At 47.5% G+C, this 18894-nt stretch overlaps 2 protein-coding genes across 2 annotated transcripts; one reads left to right on the forward strand and one right to left on the reverse strand.

The window, feature by feature from the left end:
- The first annotated feature begins 109 nt into the window (after nucleotides 1–109).
- Nucleotides 110–14766, forward strand: znf839 (zinc finger protein 839). The gene is made up of 10 exons (XM_078289612.1): nucleotides 110–1114; nucleotides 2067–3116; nucleotides 3690–3821; nucleotides 4322–4435; nucleotides 4547–4639; nucleotides 7191–7337; nucleotides 8474–8581; nucleotides 9029–9116; nucleotides 12753–12933; nucleotides 13079–14766. Exons 1-10 carry the CDS (start codon nucleotides 323–325, stop codon nucleotides 13629–13631), a joined length of 3258 nt encoding a protein of 1085 aa, XP_078145738.1. The 5' UTR covers nucleotides 110–322; the 3' UTR covers nucleotides 13632–14766.
- Nucleotides 14678–17907, reverse strand: cinp (cyclin dependent kinase 2 interacting protein). The gene is made up of 5 exons (XM_071925598.2): nucleotides 17802–17907; nucleotides 16663–16840; nucleotides 15641–15761; nucleotides 15419–15548; nucleotides 14678–15116 (listed from the first exon to the last, which is right to left on the reverse strand). Exons 1-5 carry the CDS (start codon nucleotides 17806–17808, stop codon nucleotides 14914–14916), a joined length of 639 nt encoding a protein of 212 aa, XP_071781699.1. The 5' UTR covers nucleotides 17809–17907; the 3' UTR covers nucleotides 14678–14913.
- Nucleotides 17908–18894: the final 987 nt, after the last annotated feature.

Raw genomic sequence — 18894 nt, forward strand, 5'->3', positions numbered from 1 at the left:
ACGCTAATCTGTCCGATCCTGATCCAGATCTGGTCCAGACCCTGTCCAGTCCGCCGCGGATCCAGTCCAGGAAATCGCCGCTCCCGGTCCTGCTGAAGGAAATGCTAGGCTAGTTAAAAACTCATATCACGAACCGTTACCTTTTGGTGTTTTTACCGCACTAGTTGATGTTTTCCCTCATCACAGTGGTGCATTTTATTCATCACCACATATAACTTTTATAGGGAAATATTTGTTTGGTAATATTGATCGGCGTGTAGCTTATCTGATCCATCGACTGGCTCCAGTCTGTGCTAAGCTAGCAGTTAGCCTCACAGCCAAAATGGCGGACAACGAGGATGACAGCAGTTCGTCCAGAACAATAACAGCAGCCGAGCCGCAGATCCACAGTGTTTCTGATGCAGCAGGAAGTGTCGCTTCCTCCGGGCCAGCGGGGAGTCCGGCTCCCCGTCCCCCGGCCCAGCACAGCCAGACAACGGACAAGCTAACGGCAGCGTCCGTCGCTCCGCTGCCGGACTTCCTGCAGCCCTGCTCGGTCAAAGTAGAGGCGGACTACCGGCTGCCGGACGCGGAGGAGCAGAGCATCCTGATCGGCACCGAGTACACCAGCATCAGCCCGGAGCTGGTGAGCAGCACCGACCTGGTCAACACCACCATCATCTACGTGCAGCCGGACGGCAGCTTGGTGGAGGGCTCGGGTCTGACGGCGGAGGAGCAGCAGGTTCTGCTGGAGCAGCTCACCAAGCAGCAGATCGTCCAGGTCTCCGACACCGAGGCGGCCCAGCTGTTCCAGCAGAACCAGGTGGTGAAAACCCTCCCCGCCGCCCAGCTGGTCCCCAACACGGCGCTGGCACCCAGCCAGCTGCAGCAGGTCATCGACCAGGTCACCAAGGCCCAGCAGCAGAGTCCCGCGGCCCGGCCGGACCAGCCGGTCCAGGCCGTCCAGCCCGTCCTGACCACCGTGGATACCAGCGGGCTCTTCGCCCTTAACAGCGGCCCCGTCGATCCGGCAGCCGGGCCCAAAGCCCAGAACAACGCCTCCCAGCAGCTGAAGAACGTGGCCAAGCAGGTCGCCATGCAGTCCGGCACCGCGGTCCGGGTCATCCCGAAGAAGGTGAGGCAGGCAGTGTGGTAAAGAGTTTTGTATGGAGGTTCTGCCATGGGAGTGAGGGTGTAAGTACTCTGTTCTCTGGTATATGGAGACACTGTACTGTTGGCAGATCTATACAGTCCCCAGACAGATACTGGCACGTTGCGGCTGGTTAGACTGCAGTTTTGGCCACCAACTATTGGGCTGGTGGTGATTTTCTATTCTAAAACGTTTTGGCTGCTAAAGCAACTGAGCTGCTCAGAAATGGATTTGGGATCAACCCGATGTGAACCAGTGTTCGTCCTCGCAGTGATGCAGCAGTGTTGGGTGAACGGAGTTAGAGTCAGGGTTAACCCGGTTCACACAGTGTTTGGTAAGTCCTAACACTAACACAGTGTCTGGAACAGCGCAGGTAGAAACTCCATGCTGCTCATTCAGAGGAAAACCAAACACACTGAATAGATTCAAACTTTCCGTAGTTGGTCAGAAAAAAAAAAACACTTCACTGCCTCATAGTTTCCCAATGAGAGAAAGGCATGAACCAAGTCATGTAATAAATACAGTAACACACTGGAGGTAGGTTAATGTAAATGAGATACTATTTTACTTCGCTGTGTAATAATATGAACCAGGTAACAGTCCAAACATGTCTTACTACCAGGATTTTGTCCAGACAGGTAGAAAGGTTAAGACTGATTTGGAAATACTTCTGAAATCAACAAACTAATTATTGTTATTCTGCAAAAGAAGAGAAGATTTTTCCTCACTTGTTTGACGATGAAGAAAACAAAACAAGGCGTGGAACCAGCAGTTTAGTTCAGTTTCATTTCCTTAGTTAAATAATAATAATAATATTAAATAGATGTAATCTTTTCCCATCTGACTGAAAAGTAGATATTTTTACAGCAGGTCTGTATCACACTGTGAACCTTGTGCCGCAGGTTTGATCCTTTAATGCTGTTTCTGGTTATTTCAGTCAGAGCCAATCAGGATCCAGCTCCAGGTTCCTCCCAAACAGGAAGTGAAGGCTGGAGCCACCATCACTCTTCCTCAGCAGAAGAGTCTGACTGTCACTCAGCCACAGGTCAAGGTCTCAGCCAATGGCAGCATGAGCACCCCCCAGATCATTCACATTCAGCCAATGGTAGGCCAGCAGGGCCAGCAGTTCTTTCTGCAGCAGAATCCCGGGGACCCGCCCATCCAGCTGCTGCTGCAGAGCCCCGCCCCCGTGGTGGGATCCCTGCTCCCATTGGTCCACAAGCTAACGGGCCAGCCGACCGCAGCCAATGCCGGTACCGGTCCGGTCCAGAAACCCGCCAACCCCCCCGCCCGCATCCAGACTCCCGCCGTCATTAAGACCCCGTCCCCCTCTGCCGGTAAAACTGTTACCGTTCCGCTCATTAAGACCCCGGCTAACGGCACGACGACCGTCTCCGTTAAATGTCCCGTTAAGCCTCCTGCCGTTATCACGGCACCGCGGGTACCGAACACACCCGTCGTCACCAGAACTGCTGGGCCGGCCGCGCCAGCAGCGAGAGACAAAGAGAAAGAAAAGGAGAAGAAAGCCAAAATGAGAGAAAAGAAGGTGGTGAAAGTTCAGACGAGGTCGGGCCGCGTGTCACGACCCCCCAAGTACAAAGCCAAGGACTACAAGTTCATCAAGAACGAGGATCTGGCCGAGAGCCACCAGTCCGACTCCGACGACTACTCCGAGATGAGCGTGGAGGAGGAGGAGGGGGAGGGGCGTAAGGATGGCTCCGCCCCCTCCTCATCCACCGTCACCTACAGCCACAAGTCCAGAGCGTTTCGCTGTCAGAGCTGCGATAAGGCGTACATCGGCCACGGCGGCCTGAACAGACACTACAAACTGAACCCGACGCACGGGGAGCCCGACTCCCCCGGCTCCACCCAGAGGGAGCGGGACGTCCCGCAGGAGACGGGCGCAGGAGGCGCAGGAGGCGCAGCGCCGCAGCTGAAGCAGGAGGAGGAGAAACACGACAAACCTGCAGCTGCAGCTCCACAGAGAGTAAGATGCTGCTACAAACCAGCTTTCATTTTACGGTCTGTTCACTAATTCAGAAGAGACTTAACAAGGAAAATTCCTGACCCCTGACCTTAACCCTGACCTCTGACCCCTGACATTAACTCTGACCTTAAACGTGACCGCTGACCTTAACCCTGAACTCTGACCCCTGACCTTAACTCTGACCTTAAACCTGATCCCTGACCTTAACTCTGACCTTAAATGTGACCGCTGACCTTAACCCTGAATTCTGACCCCTGACCTTAACTCTGACCTTAAACCTGATCCCTGACCTTAACTCTGACCTTAAACGTGACCGCTGACCTTAACCCTGACCTCTGACCCCTGAAATGGGTTTGTTCTGAATGATTGCTGTGTGACTGAAGCATGGGAATTCTGACTGACTTGTTTACTGACTGTTAGCTGACTGGTTTCCCCAGGTGGAGGCTGGACCAGCAGCTCAGGGGCCTCAGTCCCATTTAATGATTGGTTAGTTGACTGGTTAAATGACTGGTTAGGCTAGTTGACTGGTTTGCTGACTCTTTTACTGACTGTTTTACTGCCTGGTTTCCCCAGGTAGAGGCGGGACCAGCAGCAGCAGTGGGGCTCAGGAGCCTCCAGCCCAGGGGCCCCGGCCGGCCCCGAGGCCGAGGGAGGGGGAGGGGGAGGGGGAGAGGCAGGGGGCGAGCGGTGGGGCCGCCGGCCAGGGTGAGTATGGATTCATCTGGATTATTAATCTATATTATATTATAGGGACAGGGGTCGCAAATTAGCCTTGGCTAGAAATCCCATATGCAACACATCTGTATCATGTTATTGTAACCTGTTACAATGTTTGTTTTGCATTATCCCTGACAAATAAACTAATAAAAAAATAAATATTAAACTGGGTTATTAACCGAGATTATTAGTCTAGATTATTTAAACATGGAGATATGGATTAAACTATATTATTTAAACATGGAGGTATGGGTTAAACTAGATTATTAGCCTGGATTATTTAAACAAAAGTATGGATTAAACAAGATTATTTAAACATGGCGGTTTGGATTAAACCAGATTATTTAAACATGGAGGTGGCTCTTGGTTGTCTGCCAGAATCACTGTGTATATAAACTAAAACTAAAATGGCACTAAAATGCCCATAATTCCCCCATAATCTGTAATGTAATCTGACAGGGGGTTGTTGTTGTTGTTGCTGACCTCAGGTGGCGGTGGGCGTGGCCAGCAGGCGGGGGCGTCGAGGCCGACCTCCGAAGCTCGGTGGAGCTGCAGCTTCAGCAGAACAACAGGCAGAGAGGAGGAGAGAGAGACTGCAGGAGGTAAACTGAAGCTTCATTGGCTTGATGAAAGGAGTGTGTGTGTGTGTGTGTGTGTGTGTGTATGTACGTATGTGTGTGTCACTATGACGACTGACTGTTTCCTGTCTGCAGCTGCTGCAGCAGTGTGATGATGAGGAGCTGATGGACATTGTGCTTCCTCGTCTGGCCAAAGCTCTATCTCTGTGGGAGCTGCTGCTGGCTAAGGTATACACACACACGCACTCTCTCTCTCGACGTCTGTCTGTCTGTGTGTCTCACTCTCACTCTCACTCTCACTCTCACTCTCACTCTCACACACACCCAGGAGAGGGGAACACTGAGTTAATGGTAACGGTAATTGCTGCAGCTGGAGTGGTGAGCTTTTGGAGAAGGACAGGGAGGGGAAAAATTATTTTCAAAAGAAATATTCAGTAACTTGTTGACGTGCAGTGAAACCAGTCATGTGTTGTACATCTGCTGCGGCGGCGGCGCCCGGACAGTGTGTCACAGCTGCTGTTTGTACAAGTAACTTGACACTTTTTAACCAGAGACGAGTCAAACTGCTGAACACTCAGACAGACTGGACTCACTGCTGTCACTGTAGCTCCGCCCCCAACAACCACTGCCACAAGTAAACTGACAACCTGTGGAAATGAGACATCCGGTGCGCCGTAGGAAGGTCGCACTGACAATGGCTCCGCAATCAACTCGTAGTTTTTTGTTTATTATTACCTGTATAGCTTTTATTTTTGTACGTACTGCACTGTCGTTCATTCAGTATGCTCAACAAGCACTTTTGGATATTCGTTCGTCACTGGATACGGACTTTCTCTCCACTTACTGGAGTACGTGCTGCGATTCCTTTGTCTTGCCGCCGTTGTGTTTACCAATACGCCGACGGAGGAGAAAGAGAAGAGGCAAACGTGCCGGTATCCTATGCAGATCTCGGACGAAACACTGCAATCCGCCGTTACCGAGCATTTTACTGGCAAATGTTCAATCCCTGGACAATAAAATGGACGAACTACACGCACGGATTAACTTCCAGCGGGACATTGCAAACTACTGCGACCTGGCTAGACCCGACGGTACCTGACTCGGCTGTTACCCCAGCTGGATTTTCCATCTACCGGCAGGACAGAACTACGGAGTCAGGTAAACGCAGAGACGGTGGGGTCTGCATTATGGTTAACTCTCGCTGGAGTTCGGATATAGCAGTGCTTACAAAACACTGCTCACCCAACAGATCTACGGATGACGCCATCGCCCTGACGGTGCACACCGCCCTCTCCCACCTGGATAAGAGTAACACATATGTGAGGATGCTGTTTATAGATTACAGCTCGGCATTCAACACAATTGTGCCCGCTAAGCTCGTTCCCATGCTCAGGATCCTGGGTCTTAACACCTCCCTTTGTAACTGGATCCTGGACTTCCTGACGGGCAGACCCCAGGTGGTGAGAATGGGTAACCTCTCCTCCTCTGTACTGACCCTGAGCACCGGAGCCCCTCAGGGCTGCGTACTCAGTCCCCTCCTGTACGCCCTGTTCACGCATGATTGTGTGGCCACGCGCAGCTCTTTAAGTTTGCAGACGACACCCCCATCCTGGGTCTCATCTCCAACAACGATGAGACCGCCTACAGAGAGGAGCTCAGCGCCTTGACAGAATGGTGCCAGGACAACAACCTCTTTATCAACGTCTGCAAGACTAAGGAAATGATCGTGGACTTCAGGAAGCGACAGGGGGGGTCACGCCCCCATTCACATCGATGGAGCTGAAGTGGAGAGAGTCTCCTGCTTCAAGTTCCTCAGTGTGTTCATCAATGATGACCTCTCCTGGTCCAGGCAATCGGACGCGGTAGTAAAAACTGCCCAAAAGCGCCTATCCTTCATGAGGAGACTCAAGAAGTTGCCTGTCAAAACTCTCACTAATTTCTACAGGTGCACCATTGAGAGCATTCTCACTGGCTGCATTACTACCTGGTACGGCAGCTGCTCCGCTGCTGATCGTAAGGCCCTCCAGAGGGTGGTGAAGACAGTGGAGCGCATCATTGGCTGCCACCTCCACACTGTGCAAAGCATATACCATACACGATGCCTCAGGAAAGCACGGAAAATCATAAAAGACTTCAGCCACCCAAGCTGTGAACTGTTCTCGCTGCTGCCGTCTGGTAGACGTTACCGAAGCATCCAAGCACGGACTACCAGACTCACAAACATTTTTTACCCCCAGGCCATCAGGCTTCTCAACCAGCAGTGATCACATTGATCACATGATCACCTCAATGGGTAGGAAAAGCAGGTGTGAAAGGTCCAGGTCAGGGATTTCCTCGTACTCCTCCTCCCCCATACTCACGCACAGAATAGCACTCCTACACTTTATATTTATAATATTTAATACTCCTTTATAATATTTAATACTCTTATTCTTACTGTCCATATTGCCCATCTTTACTGGCTTTGGAACTGCTGTACTTTTGCTATTTTTGCCCTTATTTGTGACTCTTTAACATTTAATATTTTATATTTTCTTTTTTTTTTCTTTTTTTCTTATGCCTACTACGTAGTTGTTGCTTGCCTTGTCCTAAGAATTTCATTGTTCAGAATGACCTTGTGTGATACTGTGCATTTGATAAATAAAACACTTTGACTTTGACTTTGAAAGACTGCTGTTAATTTACTAATTTCAATGGAGAGTTTTAGTGTCCTCTGGTCAAAATGCTACTGATTTCAGTGGAGAGTTTTAGTGTTTTTATATGGATGCTGGTTGTTCAGGTGGAGAAGGGCGGGCCGGCGAAGAGCCATTTTCCAGACATGTACAGAGAGTTCGAGTCCCTGCAGGCACAGGTGAGGAAGACGGCGCAGGAATACATCTGCAACCCGCAGGGCATCAACACTGCGCTGGAGGTCCGCAACATCGAGGTGAGGGCTGTTCTATTCTGTTCTGTTCTATTTTGATCTATTCTGTTCTGATCTATTCTGTTCCATTTTGTTCTATTCTGTCTAGGGGTGCAACGGATCACAAAACTCACGGTTCGGATCGTGTCACGGTTTTGAGTCACAGATCGGATCATTTTTCAGATCAGCAAAAAAAAAAAAAAAAAAGGGTTAGGGTTAAATTAATTTAAAAATGTGCTACTTTGGCTCTGATGCAGCCGCCTCTGTCTGTAGTCACCACTCTGTAGTCTCGCTCAATGTCCCGCCCACAGCACTATCTGATTGGTTACACGTCACAAGTAATAGCCTATCAACACTGAAGGCTTTGCCACAGACAGGCAGGCAAAGAGACCGGAGCTTCTCCGAGCGGAGCTGCGTGTCGAAGGGAAGGCGGCATATTGCCGAAGTTGCAATAAACATCACAATCTTGTGATCTATTTCAATGATGACAAGCATGCCCAGTTTCCCAGTTACACCACTGAAAATGCCCGAAGTCACAGCCTACGGGATTTCACTCAATGGAGGCGAAAGCGACGGCTTTTAAATCAGTCGCTCTTCCTTGTTTTTTTCTTCCCTAACGCAATCATTGCGCTTCAGAGTAAAACACAGCACGCATCTGTCTTGTCTGTATCTTTTCACTGCAACTCTGCATCGAGATTTAGGGAATTATTACTTTAAAAAGTAACAGTGGCAGTAAAACTGTATTTCACACTATGATGGTTAAACTTTGCAATTAATCCACGGTTCACATGCGTGCCGAACCGTGGGGGGGGATCCGTACGGATCAAATACGGTCCGTTACCGCTAACTCTGTCTGTTATGTTCTGTTCTTTTCTGATCTATTCTGTTCTGCTCTGTTCTGTTCTGTTCTGTTCCAGGTATGTAGTAGTACTGTGCATGTGCAGTAGTACTGTGTGGTAGTACTGCAGTAGTACTGTGCAGCATTACTCAGCATTACAGTACTACAGAGTCTGTAGTACTGTGTAGTAGTACTATGTAATAGTACTCAGTAGTACTGTAGTACTCAATAGTACTGTGTAGTAGTACTGCAGTACTCAGTAGTACTGCAGTACTCAGTAGTACTGTGTAGTACTGCAGTACTCAGTAGTACTGTGTTTCAGGTTGCCAGGTCTCTGGGAATCTTCGACGAAGTGAACAAGCTGAAAGTTCTTCCTGGGGCGTCTCACAGCTCTGCCGCTCTGACCAGCAAGAACGTTCGATACATGGAGGTAAAGATGGTTGTAATATCACCAGCTGATCAATATGCTGATCAATTCAGTCATATGAAGCCTTTTACAATGTTTTTGAACAGCCAACACACTGGCAGACCAATGAAACAGAAAGAACAACAAGGTGTAAAACAGTAAAAAGCCTTTAATACAGATCAAACAAAAGGAATAAACAACAGGCAAGGCAACAAGGATAAAAGGAGTTAAAGCCAACGAAACTGACTCTAAGTTCCACAGGCAAGTTGATCCAAAACCAAAAGTCTGGTCAGCTTTAGTTTGGGTGCAGGAACAGAAAGGAATTTCAGAAAAAAGTAAAACATTTTACGGGGCCTTAAAGATCTAAATATATATAATTAGAGGATAAAACTTAAAGCAGACTTGATTTTTCATCTGAACGATTCAGTTATTGATCCATTGAAATCAAACACAGAAACTCGCCCTTTCCAGAATTCCAAGATGCTGCCGCCATCGAAGAGATTTAAGATGGAGAACAGCGTTCCTGTCCATCAGAACGGCATAGAGACGCCCAAGAAAGGTAGGAGTACTACACTGTACTACTTATTACTGCAGTAGTACATCAATACTGCTACACTGTACTACTTACTACTGTAGTAGTACATTGATACGACACTGTACTACTTACTACTGCAGTAGTACATCAATACTGCTACACTGTACTACTTACTACTGTAGTACTACGTTGATACGACACTGTACTACTTACTACTGCAGTAGTACATCGATACGACACTACTACTTATTACTGCATTATTAAATCAACACTACTGCAGTACTAGGTCAGTACTACACTGTTCTGCATATTACATTACACTGCGTGATTTAGCAAGCGCTTTTGTCCTAAGCGACTTACAATAAGTGCATTTTGTCAACAGTAGTCAAACCAACGGTATATCACAGTCTTTATCAGCTAAGCCTTCAGTAGGAATGAGTAGCATTTGTAGAATCCGTTTTTTTGTGTTTTTTGTTTTTATTGAGAGAAGAAGGGGAAGAAGATTGTTATATGTACAATACATATTCCTACATACATTGCATATTCCTCGGAGGCTAATGTTTCTCCTGCTGCTCAACAAAATCTCCAACGATATAAGCTGCATTAGTAGATGGAGCTCTGGGCCCCTGCAGAGTAGCTATCACTCCTCCTGAGGCCTAGCTCTGACCATTGGCGTCGTTCAGAGGCCAAGCCCAGAGGTTGAGCCGTCGTGGTTCCGAGTGCCACAGAGAACCCGGCCTGTGACAGCAGGTCAGGTCTCAAAGGCAGCTGCCACGGAATCCCTGCAAGGAGAGACTGCAGAAGGCTGAACCACGGGCGCCTGGGCCAAAACGGGGCAATTAGAATCAGGTTGCGCCCTGCCAACTTGTTCCTGTCCAGGGATCAGGGTAACTGGAGGAAAGGCGTACATCAGCCCTCTTGGCCAGTCGTGGGCCAGGGCATCCAGATCCAGAGGTCCCGGTGGTTCTGTCACTGAGAACCAGAGGGGGCAATGTGTGTTTCTTGAGGAGGCAAAGACGTCCACCTGGGCTCTGCCAAACGTCTCCCAAAGCTTTTGCACAACCTGATGATGCAGGCATGCCAGCCCCCCTCTCTTGAGAGCATATCTGCCACTGTGTTGCGAACCCCGGGAATACATGCTGCCTGAAGAGATGCTAGATGTTTCTGGGCCCATAGGAGGAGTTTCCTTGCCATGCTGTGGAGAAGTTGAGATCTCAACCCCCCTTGGTGGTTGATAATAGTCAACCACTGAAGCATTGTCTGTCCTCACCAGCACACGCTTGCCTACCAAGGAAGGGTGGAAACACTGCAGAGCATGAGCGCCACATCAACAATGCCCTTAGACACTGCATTGATACCACCAGACGACCGTGCCTGTGGTGCTTTGGGTAAAGTCTGTGGGAGTTGAACCACTGCTGGAGTGGTCTGAGATGGTGCAGGCCCAAGTGAACCAGTAGTGATGTAGCACGTGTGCCGGGGAAAACATACAGAACCTTAGTCGCTTTAGCCAGTGATTTACCCCCCGCAGATTGAGAATGGGGTAAAACCCACCCCCTTTCTTGAGAATAAAAAAATATGTGGAGTAGAACCCCACGTAGTTCGTTCGTAGATGGCTCTAGCCTCCTGATGGCTTTCTTGCCTAGGAGTGCTAATATCTCCTTCAGGGGGTTGGCCACTGAAGTAATTTGGATGCCCTTGAAAGGAGGAGGCCGGCTTCTGAACTGGAGTCTGTACCCCTGTAGCATAGTAGAAAGAACCCAGGGGGACTCCACCTGCTCCTTCCAGATTGCCCTCTTGAAGCCGGTAACCCCGTCCTCTTGGGAGCCAGCCATCTGGGCCCCTCAGACTAATTCCTCCTCCAACGGCGGTCATCCTGCCTGCGGCTCTCGATTCTCTGCTTAGCAGGGTTTTGTGGGGCATTCCAGGGGAAGGCTAGTAAATGTACCCTGCATAGAGGAAGGGAGCAGAGGTAGCGCCTAGAGGTCACCACCTGGGCCAGAGCCTTACCATTGGCCCAGGCCATGTCCCTCTGAATCTGGGAGATCTGACGAAACACTTACTCTACCTCCTTAATATGTTCTCCTGCTCACTGTGACCTGAGGCAGGAGTTTTTGTAGGTAGGCCTGAAGAAGCAGTGCTGCATTAGATAGGCGACCTAACACCATAAGCAACCCATAGACCGATTAAGGTCGTTGTCGAACATCCTGGGTGGACCAGGTTTAAGGCGGGGGCTTTTCCCAACAACATCTTTGTCTGACAAGACCACGGCCACTATCTTTGTGTCCATGGTTGGGTATTCACAGAGGCCAAGTGAATCTGGCTCTCTGACAAAAGCCCAAGGCCCAGAATCTGGGGTAAAATGGTAGCAGCCCCTCCTCTTGGACTAACCTTCCATCATGGCCTTGTTAAAGCCAAATATGGGGACCGCAGGTGTTCTTCCCCCGGCTCCATCCTGCGTGAGGTCCAGTGCCACAGCAACCCTCTCCAACTGGAACCCTTTTTGATGACCTGGGCCTGCTTCCCGGGTGCTCAGTGCCACCCTCAGAGGGCTCACTCAACTGTACAGCCTCTCTGTGATAAACAGAGTTGGTATGATCCCCAAGGAAGAGCCCATCACTGGCCACCACCGAGAGAGCGTCCTCCATGAGGAGCATACTCTTGCTGACGCCAGCCTGCTCTGGCTGTGGAGTGGGAACCCGGGCTCTCTCTCACTCTTCCCCTATCACGTTTCCTAGGGGGAGCTCCTGAGCAGCTGGAAGGGAGGCAGAGTCCTGTCCTCCTTAGCAGAGGCCAAGGAAGCCTGAGTTACCCAGGAAAAACATGGTCTGCAAATGGGCTGTGTGTAAACACTCCGAAAAGACAGAGCAAAACAGGCAACTATTCCGATGCTTCACTGCCTTCTCAGCATGGTCCAACCCCAGGCAGTTCACACTTCTCACAAAGATATGACATGGTGGAGCAGGCACTGAAGCCACCCTAACAAGGGTCCATGCTCCCAATATACTGAACCCCATAAGGGAATTACAAGCCTTTTTGAAAGTAAACAGTTATACCAATGGCTGTCCCATAAGGGTCTTACACCTCGGCCGCTGCAGCCCAAAGCCAACAAGGACACTAGGTAATGGGGATGACCTGTTGCCTCTAATATTATATATGTAACCAGCAACTTACACACCCGCCAGGCCACCAGGTTATGGCAGTGGCCTGCTGCACAGCTGTTGTTGAGTAGCAGCCAAGCCACCAAGTTATGGTAATGCAGGCTGAAACTACAATTTAAGCAGGAAATCTCAACTGGGTTTCCTAGAAGGAAAAAGGAGAGAAAGAAAGCAAACCTTAGCTCAGCTAGTTATCATAGCAGAAGCATGAGGCAGTAGCTATACAGATAGCTGCTAACAAACTGACACTAGAAGCAAGTAGCCAAAGGTACAAACAGTAAGCAATACTCCAAGAAATACTCGTATGGAAGGGCTAACAGTGTAGCTGCTCCAGGCTAGATCCCTCCACTGGGAATGCTAGTGAATCGTAAAATCCCTCTGCTGCGGAGTGATATCAACATTGGAGTGATCCAACTGAGGGAAACATAACCAGCATAGAACTTAGAACCTAGATCTTCACCGTGTAAAACTTGTTTTTTTTTTTTTTTTTTTCTTCCTTCAAAAGTGGGGACCTCTGCGACTCCTGTGACCTCTGCAACCCCTGTGACCTCTGCGACCCCTGTGACCTCTGCGACCCCTGCAACCCCGGTGACCTCTGTGACCTCGACCCTGAAGTCCTGCTCCGTCGCTGTTTCTCCTCTGGTCTCAGCGGGACCCAGACTCTCCACCACCGTCTCCTCCTCCAGGTAACTCCTCCCCCTGTCTAAGCCAAGTCCTCCCCCTGACCAAGCTAACTCCTCCCCCTGTCCAGAGTAACCCACTAATCCTTGTGAGCTTGACTGCAGTGGGAGAAGAGATTTTTTTAGTCATTCTGTATTTCTGTTCTCCTAGCTCCTGTAGCCCCGCCTCCACCAAGCCGTCGTCTGCCCTGTCCTCGCCCACAGCCATGGAAGTTACCCAGGAAGCTCCAGGCAGCGAGGGGGAAGCTGCAGACTCTGCTGCCCAGGAAGTGTCCCTGCAGGCGGGGCAGGCAGGCTCCATAGAGGATCAGGTTCTGAGCACCAGTGACATCGCAGCCCAGATGAAGGAGCTGGAGAAGGCTTTGGGTTCGAGTCCGGAGCCGGCAGCAGAGAGACGGCAGGCTCCTCCCTCCGGCTCTGCCCACACAGCCGCCTCCTCTCCGCCCCAGCAGAGTGAAGCTGCCCCGGCTGTGACTGGAGGTGTGGTGGCCTGCGAAGCCAAAGGCCTGCAGGAGGGCCAGGAGATTTACATCCAGACTGAAGGTCTGACCATGCAGCTGGCCGAGCCGGGGTCAGACCGGATCGTGATCGTCAACGGGCCGGACGGGACCACCATGCATATCCGAACCCCGGAGGGCGTTCCCCTGGAAGCTGTCCACGCCCTGCTGGGCATCGAGGCTTCAGAGGGCCGAGCGCCGCAGTGATCCGCCTGGACACACACATATGTATATGTATATATATAATATAATATATAATTTATATATACATAGATAATGGACTGATTAAATCTCGCTGTAGACTGAAGTGTTTTTTAATGGAGACTAAGGCTGGGCTTCCACTGGGACAAGAAATATGATTTTGGATCAAGCTCACTGATGTTTCTCAGTAAATATCAGATGGAGTTAGATGATTCTGTTCTGGTGCGACTCTAGCCTCAGTCTGTATTGAGGATGTTTTTTGAGTTTGGAGGCGACTTATAGTATTTGTTGCAATGTCCTTCCTTCCTCTATCTGGAGACCAAACCTAAACAGCAAGTCAAGGATACTGAAATTCTGTTGGAAAGAACACGTTCCAGCTCCTATAGCCTTCTCCAAAAACTCACTAGTTTCTTCACCAAAAACCCTAAACTGGCTAGTCTGTTCTCTAAAAACCCTGAACTCAGTATCGCTCAAACTGCAGCATGTTGGCGAAGGGAAGTGGTTCATTTTACAGACGGGACAGAGTCACAGCGGGCTGGAAGGATGAGAAGTAAACTAAAAAATACAGTCACAAAACTCAGTTCTGCTCTTGGTTTAACCATCTGTTCATTTAATAGAGCTTAGGAAAACAAGGAGTGGACGCTAGAGTCGTGACATCAGTGTCCGCTCCTCTGCTCTTGGTGTTTAGTGTTCAGTAACAGGAAGTAACGATCCTTCATGCTGTCCATCCTCTGGTGGTTTTAAGGTCTCTCCAGTATTCTTTGTAAATTTGTAAACTTGTTCTTTTTCAATGTTTTCATATTTGATAGGAATAGCCCTTCATTTAAGAGAGAAAAAGTGCTTAGTTGGTTGTGATATGTTTATATGTAGATAAATATGGAAACAAAGTTAAAAAAAAGTTGCACTATTTTATTACTTTTTATAAAAATTCCCAGCGTAACATTTTCCAAACGTAAGCTTAGGTTTGTACTACCTTGGGAAATTTATGCAAGGATGGGACATCAAAAAAAGAAATTTGGAGGAAGTAGTACTTTTATTCATTTTCATGTGATTGTTCTGATTGCTGAATGCAGTACAACCATTTCATAAGCTGGTCAGTCCAGTTCAACATGTTCCTCCAATAAAATGATGAGAAACTCAACATTGTGCTGTGAGTCAGTGGATTTCTTCATGTCTCAGAACACACGTATATTTATGTAATAAATATCTATCAACAAATATTACAAATGTAACCCTTTGCAGGCTCACAGTCCGGCTCTGCTCACAGCAGCATCACATCATTTCCTCGTTAAAGCGGCCGGTGTCCGGTCTCCAGCAGCAGCGCCTCCAGCGTCAGCCGGGCCTGTGGGAGGATGAAGGGCTGCTGCAGCCAGCAGGACAGGTAGACCATGCAGAGGTCAGAGGTCATGGTGTGGGCCACTTCCTGCAGGACGGCCCGCTTCAGCCTCAGCTCCTGGCTGTAGGAATTGAACAGGCGGAGGGATGCTTCCACTGCAGAGAGGAGGAACCTTTAAACCTGAGTTGCAGATGGATGTCCAACATGGTGCATGTATACAGGACGTTATGTTGTCATGGTGACGCCTGTCTGTATGATCTCATTAGATTTTGCTGATATTTGCAAACTACTTGGAAAAACTGCTGTAACTCTTTAATTCGTATTAATACCAGCTGTGTCATGTGAAGTATGTTGACAGAAATATTTGCTAATTAATGCATTAATTAGCGAATGAATGACCTAATGAGCATAATTAAAATATCTAGCCCATCAGTAGGACTAACTGGCCCAGACTCACCAAACTGAGCTGTGGTCCAGCTGTGGAACAGCGGAATCTTCCGGCCTTCGGCTCCAAATTGAAACTCTTCCAGATGTGCGATTCCTCTCTGTGACTCCAGCAGACGCTCCATCTTACAAACCACTGCATTCTGGAGGGAGGGAGAGACTCTTTTCAACATGGAGAACATTTATTATTATGATTATTCCTGTGAGTGATGAGCTGCAGAAAGTAAAACTTCACCATCTTGTCCACAACAGCCAGCAGCTTGCAGCACTCCTCCTCCAGCTCTCCGCTCCGACCTGCAGCTCGCTGCGGTTCAGGAGGCGGAGCTTCATCCACCACCTGCTGCTCCGTCTGGGAGCTGAGGACAAGAGTGATGAGACATTCAGACTGTGCTGCACTGTACTGATGAAAACTTTATTGATCCCCAAGGAACCCAAAAACTGAGGCAGCCACCCTACACACAAAACACACACAGACGGTATACACTTCAGCATCAAACACTTGATTATCTGCCGTAGTTCAACATCATATCCAAGATTTAGCCATTATCCAGTGTTACTAGAAAACATCAGTTAAAGCAATATTCCCCTTAGTTTAAACTTAGTTTCAGGTGTCAGGTCTCCCCTTCTGAGCAGAATAACCAGGTTCAGGTTCAGGTTCAGGTTCAGGTTGAACATGGAGTAATCTCACTCTGTCTCAGACTGACGGAGGTCTGGAGAAATTCTTGTCAGAAAATGTAGGATCAGAGACCTTGTGGATCCAGAGGAGCCGTTTGATTGGCTCAGAGTTTGAAAACACACGGCGCCTCGCTTTCTGTCCAGTAGAAACTAATTTCCTGTTTCAGTTCAGCTGCTCTAACCATAAAAACAGATGAAAACTTCCACTGAGTGGATGAAGCCTTCGCAGCTTCTGAGCTCCAACACAGGACGGAACGGCTGTTTACGTTTGATGTATCAAACCCGGCCGACAGCCTGTGATGCATTATGGGGGAGAGAAATGTCTCGTTTCAGTAGTCTGTGATGGTGGAACAGGAAGTCGTTCTAAAGGCCAAAGGGACTGAAGCTGCTGCTGGTGGAAGTTCAGAGGAAGACGAGAAAATACAGAGTGGGGAACGTTCTGTAGGAAACACACAGGTGAGCAGCAGCGCCAGGCTCCGCCCCCAGAGCAATCTGATTGGTTGACGGCAGCCCACAGAGGCTCCGCCCTTTTCTAACCAACTGCTCTGCTTGAATTTCAGAGATACAGACAGAGCGTCTTACTCTTTCAGTCTCAGGTTGACGATCCTGCTGGCGGCGCTGAAGCCTTCGTCGTTCAACTTCTCCCACCTGAGGATCAGGTTGTGCCAGTCGGCCGCGTTGTCTTTGATCTTCCTGGCACTTCCTGTGACAGCAGAGCACTTCCTGTTTCCTGGGGTCACAACGCTGTCACCTGACTGGGCTGGAGGGGGACGTGCAGTCAATATTAATCAGTAATAGTCATTAGTAATCAGTAATATTAATATGGATATGATGAGCAGGTAAAGCCAATCATTGTTAATTTAATTCAGCCAGAACAGACTGATGAGTTAAGAAAGTTGTATTACTTTACAATAACACAGCCTTTAAGACCAGGAAAAGTAACATTTAAGCTTTTTCACAATATTATGATGACCAAAATCCCAGACGGTATCTAGTCTCATATCACGATATCAATACAGATATTTCGCCCAGCTCTCTATTCTAACTGCTGGAATACCTCTTATTATTATTATTATTATTATTATTATTATTATTTCTCCTGTATTTGGTCCAATAACTGGGCCATATGTTGCTTTTTCTATTTCTTTTTTTTAATTTTTATTTAAATCTAAAGACAGTAGCATGTAACCTGGCGGTCTATAATGAGATGAGACAGACTTCACACTTTGTACACGTTTGTCCACATGCTGAACCATCTGCCAACAGACAGAACCATAAAGCCCACCTGTCAAAAGTTTCTCTCATTTTTTATTTTTTGAAAAACCTTTAAAAACTAACCCTAACCGCAGGTTGGCATGAAGTCTGGTACAAACAATCACATAACCTAACCCTAACCTAAACTTAACTTAACTTAACCTAAACCTAACCTAACTGTAACCCTACTGAGAGATCGGTCTGAAGTTTTTTAAACTTTACTGAGTGACTTAATGAGCTTAATACCAAGTTCTGTTACTGAGAACAAACTCAAACTACGATGAGAGAATAAATACTACTACTAATACTACTGCCACTACTACTACTACTACTACTACTACTACTGGCTGCTACTGCAGACAGTCATACTGTCAAGTTATTGAATAACTGTTGTTGAGAAAAGCAGCTGATTAGCAGCAGATAAAGTAAAGTATATATTTATATTTATTTATATTTACTGCGGTTACCTTCCATTGCAGCCCGTCTGCTGCAAAACAAAAGATGACGTCTTGATTATTTACTGCAGCCTCAGTTCGCTCCTTTAAATCAGCAGATAAACAATGTGCTGAGCAGCTGCCACATTAAACTGAGAGCAATATTTCCGCTTTCTTCTTCTTCTTCTTCTTCTTCTTCTTCTTCTTCACCTCTGAGTTTAATGGTAAATATGTTCACATCGCCCTCTGTTGGTTCGGAGTGAAATGAATAGAATATAAAATAAGTACTGCACATGTGCAGTATCTATTTTATATTCTATTAATTTCATCTTTAAAAAATAAATATCTGACATCCTTCATTATTCAAGCAATATACTGAGAGTTTGAATTGTATATAGCCTACATATCAATACTCACGTAATGTTCCCAGGAACCTATTTATTATTTATAATTTACACACTTGAATGTTGAATTATATTATTTAAATGACTGAATGAGTTAAAATAGTTTGAGATGGTTGTTTATCTGTTTTTATTTATTTTAATGTTCACTTTATATTCAGCACTTTGAGCTGCAAACCGTATGAAAGGTGTTTTACAAATAAAGTTTATTATTATTAGAAATGATTATACAGCTGTGTTTTCCATTAGCCTATTATTCAAATTCATATACCAACATTCCTCACATACATCTGAAAGATTTCCTTTGAAGGACTTTATATGAAAAGACTCCGCCTGCAGACTCTCTGGCCAGTGACGTACCAGGCGTTACGTCAGAGTTTTGCTCCCTCAGCGCAGACTGTCAGGCTGTCAATCATCAGCTCGCCTCTTTCTGCAGTCTACACTCTGTTTATGAAATCTAAAAGAAATTAAAAACTTCTCCAAAGCTTTGTAACTTCTCATGATTTCACAGCCATGCTTTGTTAGTGAAAGTGTTTTACAAACCTCATGTAACTTGATAAGCAGTGAGCTGCAGTTAGCTAACTAGTTTGGAGAAATAGACCATATTTAACATGATTTCTTCTTAAAAATGGTCATTGTTAGTCTCTAGCTGTAGTAATTATACATGAGAACACACCTGACTTCAGTGATAAAATGTTAAAACACTTGAGGCAGTAGGCTACTTC

This window comes from Centroberyx gerrardi, chromosome 17 (assembly GCF_048128805.1).
Source record: "Centroberyx gerrardi isolate f3 chromosome 17, fCenGer3.hap1.cur.20231027, whole genome shotgun sequence".
Lineage (NCBI taxonomy): Eukaryota > Metazoa > Chordata > Actinopteri > Beryciformes > Berycidae > Centroberyx > Centroberyx gerrardi.